We start from the raw sequence: 16,092 nt of genomic DNA, 5'->3' as shown, positions 1-16,092 counted from the left end.
ATAGGAGCAGAATTAAGCCATCTGGCCCATCGAGTCTGCTCCGCCATTCAATCATGGTTGATCCTTTTTTTTCTATCTCAACCCCGGTCCCCGGCCTTCTCCCTGTAACCTTTGATGCCATGTCCAATCAAGAACCTATCAATCTCTGCCTTAAATACGCCCAATGACCTGGCCTCCACAGCTCCATGTGACAATGAATTCCACAAATTCACCACCGCTTGGCTGAAGAAATTTCTCCACATCTCTGCTTTGAAAGGGCGCCCCTCTATCCTGAGGCTGTGCCCTCTTGTCCTAGACTCTCCCACCTTGGGAAACATCCTTTCCATATCTACTCTGTCTAGGCCTTTCAACATTCAAAGGTTTCAATGAGGTCCCCCCTCATCCTTCTGAATTCCAGCGAGTACAGACCCAGAGCCATCAAATGTTCCTCATATGATAATTTTTTCATTCCTGGAATCATCCTTGTGAATCTCCTCTGGACCCTCTCCAATGCCAGCACATCTTTTCTAAGATCAGGGTCCCAAAACTGTTCACAATACTCAAGGTGAGGCCTTGAGTATTGGATAGATAAATAAATGTTACTAAGGACATGAGTTGTAGGGTCATTGAAAGTGAGTCCATGGACCGTGTTCAGTGATCGGTTCAATATTGAGGTGAGTGAAGTTGCCCACGCTGGTTCAGGAACCTGATGGCTGAAGGGTGACAACTGTTCCTTAACCTGGAGGTGTGTGACCTGAGGCTCCTGTACCTCCATCCTGAAGGCAGCAGTGAGGAGGGAGCGTGGCCTGGACGGTGGGGTCCCTGATGAGGGATGCTGCTTTCTTCTGGCAGTGCTCCTTGTAGATGTGCTCAATGGTGGGGAGGGCTTTGCCTGTGCTGGCCTGGGCTGTACCCACCACTTTCTAATGTTGGCCAGTTCATCGTGATTGAAAGTATAATACTGCTCACAGGTGGTGCTGGCTGTCAGTATCGTGTCGATCAGAATTGGTACTGGTTGAGGGCCCACTATTGGCCAGAGCTGTGTGAGTTTAGGGCACAACATTGGTCACAGTTGGTGTTGGGAGGCTGATGAACTCTTGTTGAGCACACCTCTGCACTGGCAAGGGAGAGGATCCAGAGGAGAATGATTGTGGGAATTAACGTATGAGGAGTGTTTGACGGCTCTGGGGTACTCGCTGGAGTTTAGAAGAATGAGGGAGTATCTCATTGAAACCTATCAAATATTGAAAGAACCAGATAGAGAGGAGATGGAGAGGATGGTTTCTATAGTGAAGGATTTTAGGACCAGAGGGCACAGCCTCAGAATAGAAGGACGCCCCTTTAGAACGGAGATGAAAAGGAATTTCTTTAGCCAGAGGCAGGTGAATCTGTGGAATTCATTGCCACAGATGGCTGTGGAGGCCAAGTCATTGGGTGTATTTAAAGTGGAGGTTGATAGCTTCTTGATTTGTAAGGGTGTCAAACGTTACGGGGAGAAGGCGGGAGAGGGGTTGAGAGGGATAATAAATCAGCCATGATGTAATGGCAGAGCAGACTCGAAGCTGAATAGTCTAATTCTGCTCCTATGACCTGTGGTCTTATGGTTTAAATTGAGGGTATAATATTGGGCAGAAATAGTGTAGAATGAAGGTATAACTCAGACCAGAATACCGAAGACAACTACTTTCCTGTAAAAGTATTGAGACACAATTAATGTCAATTTAAGTTTATGTGATTGAAGGTCGTGAAAACAAAGCTAATTTTCATCGACTTTGTCCGCTGGGTATGACAATGAACTTGAACCTGAGTTATCTTTTCCAGCCGTCTGATAGAGTCCCCCTCACCCCACCCCTCGCCCCCCAAGGAGGAACCTTTAGACAGTGAAACACTCCCTCGGCGCCACATCCCGTGTCTCGGAGGTGGGTCGAAAGCCCTTTGTAGCGAGGGTCCATAGCGCGCCGCGTCCAGCCGGCGCTGGAACACTGTATTGTTGGTTTCTGCCGCCTCGGTGTGTGCGGGGGCGGAGGCGAGGGAGGTGGATGCTAAGCAGAGCGGCGGAGAGAGATCAGATGTAGCACTCGGAGTGAGACTTCGAGAGAGAGAGACTGCGAGACAGTGAGAGAGGGTAGGGGGAAGAGAGAAAGAAAGAGAAAGCCGCCCCCCCGCCCCTGGAAGCCTCTTCTCCACCGTCCGGATGTCAGATGAAAGGGAAAGCGTCTGAACCGCGCAAAGGCAGCGAGGGGTGACCGGGGCCGCTCGGAGGATGGGCAGCCGCGGCTGGAGCAGCATAGGCAGCCTGGCGCTGAGCGTCGGCGCCCTTCTACTGCTCACAACCGCGATCTTCACCGACCACTGGTACGGCACGGACACCCGCCGGCACCGGCAGAGCTGCGGCGGCCCGGGGCAGCGGCGGCTGATGCCCATGTCGAGCCTGCCGCTCCGGGAAGCCCCCGACTCGCTGCCAGCGGGAGTCCCGGACTCGCCCACCGCCTGGCGCTCCGTGCCGGGGCTGGGAGTCCTGGAGTCGGACTGTGAGCGCCCGCTCTTCGCCACCCACACCGGGCTGTGGAGGAAATGTTATTACCTGGGCGTGGACCCCGATATCGATCATCTCGTCTCCAGAGGTAAGGACCTCTCCCCCCTCCCCACCGCCGTCCCAATCTGGCATTGGGATGTCGCTCCTATATCGGGTTTAAGCGCGATCGGGGCACTGCGGTCCTGTCCAGCCCCAAGTTCCTGGGCTGTGTCAGAGCCGGTGGTAAAATCGGGTATCCACCAGGTAGACGCCAGCCGGATCGGGAACTCCGGCCGGTGTGACTTTTAATGCGCGGGTCTTGTTGTACAAGAAAGAATTGGAATTAGATAGGGTTTAGACCTCCGGCAGGGCGTCTTCCCAATCTGGAGTCCACGGACACTGATTAATAGTGTTGGTCCATGACATTAAAAAGATTGGGAACTCCTGTCAGGGCTTCACAATCTTAGAAACACAGCCATGGTGTGCGATATACAACGTTTCGGAGTTGTTTAATGAAAGCTTTTCAATTGACGATAATGGCTGATATTGTATCAACGGTTCTGAACGGAAAACGCCAAATAATTATTTTGTTCATTTACTCTTTTCTTTACGGGGATCTCGGGCTTTGCGTTTTTTTTAATCCTCCAAAAGATAGAGGTGAGCTCCCCGCTGTCTTTCCGGAGAATATGATCCCACGGGGCTGCTCAGTGTTGGGACTTAGACCGGGCCACGGTGAAGGAGCCGCAATTTACCTCAGATCGGCGGGGAGGCTGCAGGTGGTGCTGCTCGCGAAGCGCCTGCTTGGGTTTGGCCTTCCTGGCGGCGGCTTGGCACAACCAACTTCAGTCTTTCTTGTGAATGATTCGCGCGGTCGCAACTAAATCGCAGCTAGATCGGGCTTGGACCTCCGGCAAGGCGACCATGACCTCTGTGCCTGTGGGGGAGGCAACCTATGCATCCGCAGTGGATGGGGAGCCATCAACTGGGCTGCCTTAGAGCATAGAACAGGACAGCCCAGAACAGCCCTGTCGGCCCCACAATTACGTTAGTAATCAAATGGACGACCTGACTGATCCCCTCTGCCCGCGCTATGTCCTTGTGCTTCTGTTTTCCTCGCACTCATGTGTCTCTTCAAAGCTGCTAATGCACCTGTCTCCACCAATCTGTAAAAAAAGCTTGCCCCTCGTATCTCCTCTGAAATGAGCCCTTCTCACCTGAAATGAGGGCCCTCATTTCAACTCTCCGGGAAAGGTGCCGTGTGTCTGGATGGTGCCGTTTTCACGAGTGTTAAAACATAGAACATTACAGCACTGTACGACCTTTAAACCTACTCCAAGATAAATCTAGCCCTTCCGGCCTCCATAACCCTCCATTTTTCTATCATCCATGTGCCTGTCTAAGAGTGTCTTCAATGCCCCTAATGTATCGGCCTCTACCACCGCCCCGGGCAAGGGTGTTCGACACCCCAGCCACTACCTATGTAAATAACTTACCTCTGACAACTCCCCCTATACTTTCCTCCAATCACCTTAAAATTATGTCCCCTCGTATTGGCCATTTCTGCTCTGGGGAAAAGTCTCTGGCTGTTCACTTGATCTACCTCTCTTATCATCCTGTACACCTTTATCAAGTCACCTCTCATCTACTGTCTCTCCGAAGAGAAAAACCCTAACTTGCTCAATTTATCTTCATAAGACATTGTCTCTAATCCAGGCAGCAGTCTGGCAAACACGAGGAAATCTGCAGATGCTGGAATTTCAAGCAACACACATAAAAATTGCTGGTGAACGCAGCAGGCCAGGCAGCATCTATAGGAAGAGAATCAACAAACTCATTCGTAAGGCCAGTGATGTTGTGGGGATGGAACTGGACTCTCTCATGGTGGTGTCTGAAAAGAGGATGCTGTCCAAGTTGCATGCCATCTTGGACAATGTCTCCCATCCACTACATAATGTACTGGTTGGGCACAGGAGTACATTCAGCCAGAGACTCATTCCTCTGAGATGCAACACAGAGCGTCATAGGAAGTCATTCCTGCCTGTGGCCATCAAACTTTACAACTCCTCCCTTGAAGGGTCAGACACCCTGAGCCAATAGGCCGGTTCTGGACTTATTTCCTGGCATAATTTACATATTACTAGTTAATTATTTATGGTTTTATTACTATTTAATTATTTATGGTGCAACTGTAACAAAAATCAATTTCCCCTGGGATCAATAAAGTATGACTATGACTATGACTATAAGAGGTTCAGCCTGAAACATCAACTGTACCTCTTCCTATAGATGTTGCCTGGCCTGCTGCGTTCACCAGCAATTTTTTAGCAGTCTGGTAAATCTTCTCTGCACCTTCCCTAAACTTCCACAGCCTTTCTGTAATGAGGAGACCAGAGGTGAACACAGTACTCCAAGCGTGGTCTGACCAGCTTTACAGAGCTGTAGAGTTGTCAGGGCTGCACTTATCCTGGCAGGTGGGGAGCGTCCATCCCATTCTTCACTTGTGCCTTGTCAATGGTGCAAAGACTTTGCATTGTTGAGAGTTGCAGATAGCCAGCCTCTGATCTGCTCACTGTGACCACAGTATTTATGTGACTGTTCTGGTAAGGGGTGAATCTTCCCTCCCCCCCGTCTCCCCATCTCCTGCCAGGGTGGTGACAGTGAGAGAGTCAGCAGTGGTCAAGGGGAGGTGGCGGGACTCTTTCACGCAAGTGGTCAGGTTAGTGACACCAGAGTTACCTGCCCCTGCTTGAATGGTGTCGAGAGTGAGGCCCATATTGTGTGCAGTTCTGGCTGTCTACCTCCAGAAAAGATGTCAATATGATTGAAAGAGAATAGAGAAAACTTACAAGGATGTTGCCAGGACTGGAGGACCTGAGTTATAGTGAAGGGTTGAAAGTTCGGACTTTATTTCTTGGAATGTAGGAGAATGGGAGGAGATTTGACAGAGATATACAAAATTATGAGGGGTATAAATAGGGTAAATGCAAGCAGGCTTTCCCCATTGAGGTTGGGTGAGACTGGAATTAGAGGTTATAGGTTAAGGGTGAAAGGTGAAATGATTCAGGGGAACCTCTTCACTCAGAGGGTGGTGAGAGTGTGGAGCTTGCTGCCAGTGGACGTGGTGATTGCAACTTTTAAGAGAAATTGGGATAAGTACGTAGATGGAGGAATATGAAGGGCTATGGTCTGAGAGCAGGTCAATGGGACTAGACCGATTAAGAGTTTGGCATGGATTAGATAGGCTGAAGAGCCTGTTCCTATGCTGTAGTGCCTTATGACTTGCTGCATACTGAGGTGTTGTGAATAGAATTGGACACTGTGCAATGGTCAACAAACCCCACCTCCACCCTCCTGGTAGACAGAAGTTCAGTGATGAGGCAGTGGAGGATGGTTAGACCTGGGATACTGGCCCAAGGACCTCTCTTCAGTGGTGTCCTGGGTGATGATCGACCACCAATGACCACAGCCATCTTCCTTATTTTGAAGTTTGGCCCTCGCCAATGACATCCCCCCCCCCTTTTGTTGCCCCTTGCCTTTACTGCTACCAGGGTGTTGGGATGCATTCAAAGTGAAACACTGCCCTGATGTCAAAGACAGCCGAGAGGCCCAGCTCCTTGGCTTGTTGATGTCTGAGACTGGGTGGGGCTCAAGCTGTTATTGGCTGAGCAGGTTATCGTGGCAAGGATCTGAAAGACATTAACTACTTCTAATATCTTGGGAGCCTCCTCCCATCAGTGGTGAAACCCACCATTGCTTTTAGTGCATTAACACAACCCTCATTTGGTTCATGAAACATGTGTTTGAAGATCAGAACTCCAGACAAGGCCCAAAGCTCAAGATCCACCAGGCAGCCTTGATCGCTGTCCTCTGGTGTGCTTCTGAGACCCAGATACCTACACCAGGCCCTGGAGATTTACCATCAATGCTGTCTGCACAGCAGCACAGAGCAATACATGAAAATTATTAATATGTCACAAAAATAGATTAATAGAGCATAAGATAAATAACAAGGTTGTGTAATGCACACAAGGTTCTGGAGAAACTCAGCAGGTCAGGCAGCATCCATGGAGACAAATAAACAGTTGATGGGTTGAGACCCTTCAACAGGACTAGCAAGGTAGTGCCCATTGGTTCATGGACCAGTCAGAAATCTGATGAAGGGGAAAGGGTGTTCCTGAATTGGTGAGTGTGGGTCTTCAGGCTCCTGTACCTCCTCCCTGATGAAGAGGGCGTGTCCCAGATGGTAGGATCCTTAATGATAAATGCTGCCTTCTTGAGGCCCTGCCTCTTGAAGATGCCCTTGATGGTGGGGAGTGTGGTGTCCATGATGGAGAAGGCTAAGTTTACAGCTCTCTGCAGTCTCTTTCAATCCTGTGCTCTGGAATCAGTCAACCAGTCAAAATGCTTTCCGTCGTACATCTTTGGAAATTTATAAGGGACTTCGGTGACATACCAAATCTCTGCAAACAAAGTAGAGTTGCTGATGAGCCTTCTTTGTGATTGCACCAATCTGTCAGGCCGAAGACAGATCCTCTGAGATGTTAGGTAAACCAGCCAACAGCAGTGTCCTCTCCCAAGCCCAACATCCCCCACACTGAGGCCCCAGAGACACTCCACTCTCTCAGGCAGACCACGTCATTTGTACAAACTCTGCCCTGGGAAGTGATTATGAGGGGGGTGTCGTGTGGAAGAGATTCAAAGTGATCCGCTCAAATGCTCCTTCTGCACTGATGCCTGGGAACCTCTGGGCCGTGAAGCGGGAAGGAGCATTGGGTTGGTGTTGAGCATATGAGACTGTACACCAGAAGCACACAGAGACCCTGTGTAAGGGGTGAAGGGGGCCCCACTAACCACCCCTCTGACACCTCTTGCCTCATCTGTGGAAGAGTCTGTGTGGGCCATATTGGCCTCATCAACCACTAAGAGCCCACAACACTGGGGTGGTAGCAACTCATCCGCAATCCAGCAGCACGTAGGATTCCTCATTGCTGTTTCCCTAACAACTCTGCTTTACCAGTCAGAGCTGAACTTCACCACCAACCCCCCCCCCCCACCACCTCCTCGAAACCTGGAGGATCGGTGGACCACTCTTAGTCTGGCCACTACCCTTTGACCTGTTTGGCATGGGTGACCCTATTAAGAGCCAAAGCACAAGACCCTGACTCCAGCCAACATAGGTCATTGAGGCACGCAAACCTCTAACCTTGATGAGGTCATGGAAGGGTAGTGATGATACTGTTGCTTTCTCACTGGGTTACTGTACCAGCTCTTGCACTTGCTTTGATCTTTGACACTGGCTAAAGCCAACGGTTGTGGAGGGAAAATGCTGATGGCTCTGAGCAAATCACTGGTTGATGCCAGTGGTTGTCAGTAGCTAGGAATGACAATGCCAACCACTCCAAATGGAGCTGCTTTGTTTTAGCAGCAGTTAGCATGCTCACTCTCGGATCTGGAAGAACCAGACTGGCTGACAGATTGAGAGTGCCAACTCTGTCAGCCTACCCTGCTGGAACATTCCACAAGGAGTCCAGTGCCAGTGTTTCACTTTTCCAGATTTCTGTAGGCTTTGCAGAAGGAAATAACCTCTCGGATCTCGCCATGGGAGCACAGAGACTATTGTTTAACTAGGGATTAGGGCGTTAACTATTTTCCCCTAGGGTTATGTACTTAATAATTTATGTGCTTGATATTTATTAGTGTTAATTTTATGTTTTTATTTTTATGAAATACTGAATAATTGCTGACATTGAAAAGATTCACCAGTTGTAATAATTTCTTTTGTGTCTGAAGCTGGAGACTCGTAAACTCATTTTTTAAAAAATCGCTCAGAACCTTTGTAGCCAGAGAAGGTGGGGACAGGGCTTTGGGGCCGTTTGGGGAGCTGGTTGTCCTCACTGCACTACTGGAGCCTGTGAGAGACGGGCACTTTGCACCCAGTCCAGGTTTGTACAGATGCGAATGTGGGAGTGAACAGTAGAAACGAGCCTGGTGCAGGATCTAGATCAGAGGCATCAGGCCCATTGGTGCCCAACTGGTGTTCACTTCGGCCCTTCATTTGGAGGATATTTCCCAGGACGCCAAAGGGGAGAACTTCCAACCAGTGTCCCAAGATGCTTAAGCCCACTTGAAAGGAGAGGTAGATGAGACCATAAGACATAGGAGCAAAATTAGGCCATTCAGCCCATCAAGTTTGCTCTGTCATTCCATCATGGCTGATCCTAGATCCCACTCAACCCTATACACCTGTCTTCTCGCCACATCCTTTGATACCCTGACTCATCAAGAGATGATCAACTTCCACCTTAAATACACGCACAGACTTGGCCACAGTCTGTGGCAGAGCATACCACAGATTTGCTACTCTCTGGCTAGAAAAATTCCTCTTTACCTCTGTTCTAAAGGGTCGCCCCTCAGTTCTGAGGCTGTGCCCTCTAATTCTGGATACAGTACCCCCACCATGGGAAAGATCCTCTCCACATACACCCTATCAGGTCCTTTCAACATTCGACAGTTTCAATGAGATCCCCACACATTGTTCTAAATTCCAGTGAGTACAGACCCAAAGCTGCCAAACGCTGCTCATATGTTAACCCTTTCATTCCTGGAATCATCCTCGTGAACCTCCTCTGGACTCTCTCCAACGACAACACATCCTTTCCAAGATATGGGCCCAAACTGTTGACAATACTCCAAGTGCGGCCTGACTAGTGTCTTATAAAGCCTCAGCGGTATCTCATTGTTTTTATATTGTATTCCTCTTGAAATAAATGCCAACATTGCATTTGCCTTCCTTACCACAGACTCAACCTGTAACATAACCTTCTGGGAGTCTTGCACGAGAACTCCAAAGTCTCTCTGCACCCCTGATGTTTGAACCTTCTCCCCATTTAGATAATAGTCCGCACTATTGTTCCTTTTACCAAAATGCATTATCATACATTTCCCAACACTGTATTCCATCTGCCACTTATTTGTCCATTATTCCAATTTGTCAAAATCCTGCTGCAATCATATTGCTTCCTCAGCACTACCTACCCCTTCATCTATCTTCGTGTCATTCGCAAACTTTGCCACAAATCCATCAATTCCATTATCCAAATCATTGACAAACAATGTGAAAAGTCGTGGTCTTAATACTGACCCCTGAGGAACACCACTAGTCACTGGTCATCAACTGAGATCTAATCGGAGTGATGTGAGGTACTCAGCTTTCCTGGATCCACAACCTCCAGAGCACAGAGCGCACTCAACCAATGCTGATTCCTGCACAGTGCCTTCTTTGTGTGTGTGTGTGTGTGTGTGTGTGTGTGTGTGTGTGTGTGTGTGTGTGTGTGTGTGTGTGTGTGTGTGTGTGTGTGTGTGTGTGTGTGTGTGCTCTCAGTGTTATCTGCATTCCATTATATTTCTCTTGGGTAATTTCTGGTGTTTGGGATGTCTCGTCTCTCAGACTGACAGCTGTCAGTGAGCCGTCCCGCCGAGCACCAGGCTCTGCTCCTTTGTGGCTGTCTGTACGGTAAATGGATGCAGCAGGGGATTAATTTACAAGCGTGTCGCAGCTATTTTCACAGCTTCACAGCAAAACTTCTCATGCATCAGTCACGCGTGCTGAACCATTTATAGATGTCTAGCGAGTGCCTTGAAAATTATTGCTGAACTGCGGCTCCGGGCACATCCGGCAGATTTAACACAAGCGCAGGCGGAGCTGAGCCCCTGCCTGCACTGTGTGACACTCAGAAATGGAGAACCACGTCGTCAACTGCGTTCTGCTCCACGTTTCAGCAACCAGTCGCTCCTCGGCGCTCTCCAGCGCAGCCAAAGCGACGAGCTGTGTTTCGCTCCTATGTTGAGCCCTCCGCCCCACTGCTCCCGGTGCACCGGCTTCAGCGCACCCTTGTGAAGGCAAGAGAGACCAGACACGATGGATGGCCGGCATGAAAAGGGGTGGCTTGCAGCGCAGGGCAGAGTGGCAGCCGTCTGCCCGCTGGTATGAGACACCACTGCTGTCGAACAACAGAGCCTGGGTTCAACTCTGAGCTCGGCTGCTGCCCGTGAGACATCCGGCTTGCATTTGCCCCTGATGCTCCGCTTCCCCCCACTCTCAGAACTGTGCGTGTTGCTGTGCTGAACTGCCAGGGGTATAAATAGGGTAAATACAAGCGGGCTTTTTCCCACTGAGGGTGGGTGCGATCAGAACTGGAGGTCACAGGTTGAGGGTGAAAGGTTAGATATCTGAGGGGCAGCCTACAGCTTCGCTCAGAAGACGGTGAGGGCCCGGAACGAGCCGCTAGCGGAAGTGATGGGTGCGGAGAAGCTTGGACGGCAGGGCTGTGGGGAACTATGGTCCAGCTGCCGGCCGCTGGGACCAGGCAGAATAACGGGTTGGCATGGCCTAGACGAGCCAATGGGCCTGTCTCTGGGTTTCTGGGTTAATTGGCCCCTGCAGATAGCCCCCTAGGGTACCCATGAGTGGCAGAACCTCGGGTGTGGAGTGGGAAGTGAGCTAACAGGAGTAAATTGGCGTCAGTGTAGGGTTAGTGTAAATGGCTGGCAAGGGGGAGATGGGCAGAGGGGCCTGTTTTTGCACTGTATCTCTCTATGACTCTAAAATAACTCGGTTGCAATACACTTTGGAAGGACAAACTCCAAGGCAGAGTACAAAGTAAATGGCAGGATACTTGGTAGTGTGGAGGAGCAGAGGGATCTCGGGGTACATGTCCACAGATCCCTGAAAGTTGCCTCACAGGTGGATAGGGTAGTTAAGAAAGCTTATGGGGTGTTAGCTTTCATAAGTCGAAGGATGGAGTTTAAGAGTCACGTTGTAATGATGCAGCTCTATAAAACTCTGGTTAGGCCGCACTTGGAGCACTGTGTCCAGTTCTGGTTGCCTCACTATAGGAAGGATGTGGAAGCATTGGAAAGGGTACAGAGGAGATTTACCAGGATGCTGCCTGGTTTAGAGAGTATGCATTATGATCAAAGATTAAGGGAGCTAGGGCTTTACTCTTTGGAGAGAAGGAGGATGAGAGGAGACATGATAGAGGTGTACAAGATAATAAGAGGAATAGATAGAGTGGATAGCCAGTGCCTCTTCCCCAGGGCACCACTGCTCAATACAAGAGGACATGGCTTTAAGGTAAGGGGTGGGAAGTTCAAGGGGGATATTAGAGGAAGGTTTTTTACTCAGAGACTGGTTGGTGCGTGGAATGCACTGCCTGAGTCAGTGGTGGAGGCAGATACACTAGTGAAGTTTAAGAGACTACTAGACAGATAAATGGAGGAATTTAAGGTAGGGGCTTATATGGGAGGTAGGGTTTGAGGGTCGGCACAACATTGTGGGCCGAAGGGCCTGTACTGTGCTGTACTGTTCTATGTTCTATGTAACTTTGTAGTATAATATAGGGCAGGAAACCTGGTGGGTCCCTGTGAAACCCCATTTTACATCCAGCTGCAGGAACGTGTCACACAGATACAGCTAACAGTGCAATACTCTCCAACATACTGGCTTTGAAACTCCCTAAGTACAAGTCCTCTCCTTTCTGCTTTTCAACAAGTTAATTACTACAACCCACAAATGGGTTAAAAATAATAAGAACTGAGGTGTGTTTATGTGTAATGAATAGACAAGCGTACACAGTCTTTCAGACCTTATGTAGTGGCACAGCACTGCAGAAAGGACAGCTCCAAGCTGCAGTCCCCTTCCAGTTTTTTAGGGGTTTTTGGTGTTCATGGGGTGGTTTTGGGGACAGAGGGGGTTCAGGCTAGGGTTTAGGGACGGGCATGTGGTGGAATTAGAGGACAGGCCAGACTCTAAGCCTCCACTCGGAGTTTAAAGGCCAGCGACGCGCATGGTTGGATGATGGCTGGCACACCAGTGAGATCGGCGTTTGGTTCCTCGGTTGTCGTCACCGATGAGCCCTGGGGTTGATTCCAAGGACCGAAGCCCGAAGGTCGATTGGAAGTCCTGATCGAAGCCCAAAGGTCAATTAGAGGCCCAGACCTAAGACGGAAGGTCGATTGGAAGTCCAGACTTTGACGCCCAATGCTCAGAGCTCAAGCCGGAATGGCTGTGAGTCCACTGGAGAAGTTGAAGGTCCGGTGTCTGTGAACCCACGAGTCCACTGGAGGCTGGAGACCGAAGACAGCCTGTCCTGGGGCGTGAGGACTGTCGATGAGGGTGGGTGGGTGGAAGGGAGGGTGCTTTGCTTCGATGTACATGTGATACATAAATCTGAAGTCACACTTGTTCTACTTTATGTGCCATGTATTGCTGCAGATTTAAGCAAACAAAGCTCCTTAGTGCACATCAGACTCCTCTTAGCAGCTCCAGAGCGATGAACCGGTCAGTCTATTCCACTGGTGTCGGAGGGAGGAGAAACGCCGTCCAAGGCAAGAAGTGAATTTCCCGTTTAGCTCTGTATCATACTGCAGATCTCTACTGTCCATCTGTGCCTCTGGAACAGACGGAGCCCGGGTTTCCTGTCCCAGCTAAACACTAGTACTCCCAACTGAAACAACTTGTAAACATAACTACAAACATGTGAGATCCAGAAGATTCTGGAAGTCCAATGCCACACACACAAAATGCTGGAGAGACTCAGTAAGTTAGGGCAGCAGCTATGGAGAGAAAGAAAAATAAAACAGGTGATGTTTCAGGCCAAGACCCTTCATCAGGACTGAAAAGGAAGGGGGCAGAGGCCAGATGGAGAATAGGGAAAGGAAAAAGCGTAAGAAGAGAGTGGGGACAAATCACTGAAAGTTAGAGAAATCAATGTTTATGCCTTCTGGTTGGAGGCTGCCAGATGGAACATGAGGGGTTGTGCCTCTGACCTGGGATTGGCCTCTTCATTGCAGCAGAGGAGGCCGTAGACCGGCACGTCAGAATGGGAGTGGCAAGGCAGATTGAAATGGGTGGCCACCGGGAAATCCTGCCTTTTGCAGAGGATAGAGCGAAGGCGCTCAGCAAGGCAGTCCCCCGAGTCTACGTCAGGTCTCACCAACATCGAGGAGGCTGCACCGGGAGCAACAGGTACAGTAGATGAGCTCGACAGACTCACCTGGAAGGACTGGTTGGAGTGCTGAGGGAGGAGGGGTGGCACTTGTCCTGCTTGCAGGGATAAGTGTTGGGGGGGTGGGATGAATAAACAAGGGAGTCATGTAGAGCGGGAACACCTACAGAAAGCAGAGGGGCAGGGAAAGATGTGTTTGGTGGTAGACACTTCTGTCCCTGTCAGGAAGGCCTTAAAGCTCCCCTCTTCTTTATTGACAACAGACCTAAACCAGTTTCCCTCCTCCATCTGACTGAACTGGTCCTCACCTCAACAATTTCTCTGTTGGCTCCCCCCACTTTCTCCAAATCCAAGAGTGTAGCCATGGACACCTGCATGGGTCCCAGCTATGCTAGCCCTTTCATTGGCTATGTGGAAAAGTCCATGCTCCAAGCCAATACCAGCATCGCCCCCCAGCTCTTCCTGTGCCATGCTGACCAATGCATTGGCGCTGCTTCATGCAGCCATGCTGAGCTCGTCAATTTCACCAACCTTGCCTCCTAATTCCACCTGCCCTTAAACTCACTTGGGCCATCTCTGACTCCTCCCTCCCCTTTCTCAATCTCTTTGTCTCCAACCTGTTTTACAAACCTACTGACTCTCACAGCAATCCTGACTATACCTCTTTCCACCCTGTCACTTGAAAAAATGCTGTTCCCTTCTCTCAGTTCCTCTCTCTCTGCCTCATCTGTTGCTAGGATGAGGCTTTCCATCTCAGATGCCCTGTTTTTTTCCTCGAAGAATGGAGGGTCCCCTTCCACCGCTATCAATAATGCCCTCACTGGCATCTCCTCCATTTCTTGTGCATCTGCCCTCACCCCATCCTCCTGCCGTAATAGCAAGGATAGGGTTCCCCTCGCCCTTTCCTACCACCTGACACAAGGCTCTTCAGCAAGTCCGGGCTATAAACTGGATGCTTTAAGCCCCTTCCCACTTCCACACTGAATTCCACCAGAAATCGAGTACTGGAATGCAGTCGTCTGCCCTGCTGTCTATCACCAACAGTCTGAAACACCGGCTCGGTTTTTCCCTGTATAGATGCTGCCTGACCTGCTGAGAGCTGCTGGTGGTCCCCGTCTTTATTTCAGCTTTCCAGCATCTGCAGCCTGAGAAGTTTCAAAGGTTGGACCTCCAGCTCTTTGGGTCTGGTACATGAGTGCAAACTACTGTGGGGGATAACAGCGGCAAACTTTGGCACACGTGTCTCAGAAAATCCAAGCCACTACTTTCAATGAAATTGTGTTGCTACAACAAGGCCATAAGATACAGGTGCAGAATTAGTCCATCCAGCCATCTTCCCCGCCATTCAAACACGGGTGATGGTTTTAATTTCAACACCACTCACCGTCCTTCTCCCCATAACCCTTCACCCCTTCACCAAGAACATGGCCGACATCTCAAATAAAGCCCACTGCATAGCAAGGTATGTAATCACCAAACGTCAGATGAATATTCTATTCTGCAATACTGTGGGATCACCGATTGTTGATTGCACTGCTCGTGTGTCTGTAGAGTGAGGGGCTGGATGCTAGGCTTCAAACGGGAGAGGGTAGGTTAGTGAAGAGCTGAATGGTTGGTGCTGCAGCTAGACCAGTGCTGATGCCTGGGCCCTGGTCTCTGGGAACATTGGCGGGGTGCAGAGCAGGGGAAGCTCATGTGATACCAGGCAGCACCAGGCAGACTCTTCTCGTTCTACTCGCAGAAGGAAAGGAGAATAGGGAACAGAAGAAAGTCTGCAAGGTGCTGGAAATCCAGAACAACACATGTAAAATGCTGGAGAAACTCAGCAGGCCAGGCAGCATCTATGGAGGAGAATAAACAGTTGACATCTTGGGCTGAGACCCTTCTTCAGGACTGAAGAGGAGGGGGGAAGATGCCAGAATAAAAGGGTGGGGGGGGCGGGGAAGGAGGGTAGCTGGAAAGTGACAGGTGAAGCCAGATGAGTAAGAAAGGTAAAGCAGGGAGAGAGGGAGAAGTAGAGATGCGCTTTGTGGTAGAATCCCTTTGGAGATGGTGGACATTGCGAAGGATGATGCGCTGGGACATGGTTTTGCGCCGGAGCCCTGGGGCATGAAATAATGGAGAGGGGCTCCTGGGACATGGGAGGTTTAACGTGCCCAGTTCCAGCTCTTCATTAATTAGCTGACTTCACTTTCCTCTGTTCCACTGGAGCTGACAGATTGGTTGGGCTGAGCTCCCTTTGCACTGTAATAACCCCTGCCCTGAGCAGTTTGGTTTCCCCACTTCCACTGATGGTTTCAGAAAACAACCGAGAAGCAAAAGCCAAGCAGGCACAGCTCAGAGGTCGCTAGATGCCGACGCCCCTTGTTATACAACACAACATTTTGCGAACAGATGCAAACATAGATTAAAGTCCCCTGAGTACACAGCACAAACATGGAGGTCACTGGCCCTGAGCCAGGGTCTTATAAACAATTTTCATTTACAAATTGGAAGCACAATAATATTTGGTTAATGTGCTGTACAGCACTTGGCATAAAAGAGACTAAAGAATTTTATTAAAATATGAATGATCAGCCTAATTTCATGAGC

At 49.8% G+C, this 16,092-nt stretch overlaps 1 protein-coding gene across 11 annotated transcripts in view; it reads left to right on the top strand.

The window, feature by feature from the left end:
• The first annotated feature begins 1,926 nt into the window (after positions 1-1,926).
• Positions 1,927-16,092, top strand: part of tmem178a (transmembrane protein 178a) — a 54,069-nt gene continuing 39,903 nt past the window's right edge. For 10 of the 11 annotated variants that reach the window (XR_011886884.1, XR_011886885.1, XM_072265702.1 and 7 more), the window contains exon 1: positions 1,927-2,603. Coding sequence is in view for 9 of the 11 variants with exons in the window: in XM_072265702.1 (XP_072121803.1) it covers positions 2,243-2,603 (361 nt within the window). In the remaining 2 variants the exon portion in view is untranslated. Of the gene's footprint in view, positions 2,604-13,345; positions 13,521-16,092 lie in introns of all 11 variants that reach the window. The other variant, XM_072265701.1, reaches the window with a different exon arrangement.

The sequence above is a fragment of the Mobula birostris genome, chromosome 8, assembly GCF_030028105.1.
Source record: "Mobula birostris isolate sMobBir1 chromosome 8, sMobBir1.hap1, whole genome shotgun sequence".
Taxonomy (NCBI): Eukaryota; Metazoa; Chordata; class Chondrichthyes; order Myliobatiformes; family Myliobatidae; genus Mobula; species Mobula birostris.
The sequence above is the reverse complement of the archived record's forward strand: the minus strand, read 5'-3'. Positions and strand labels throughout refer to the sequence as shown.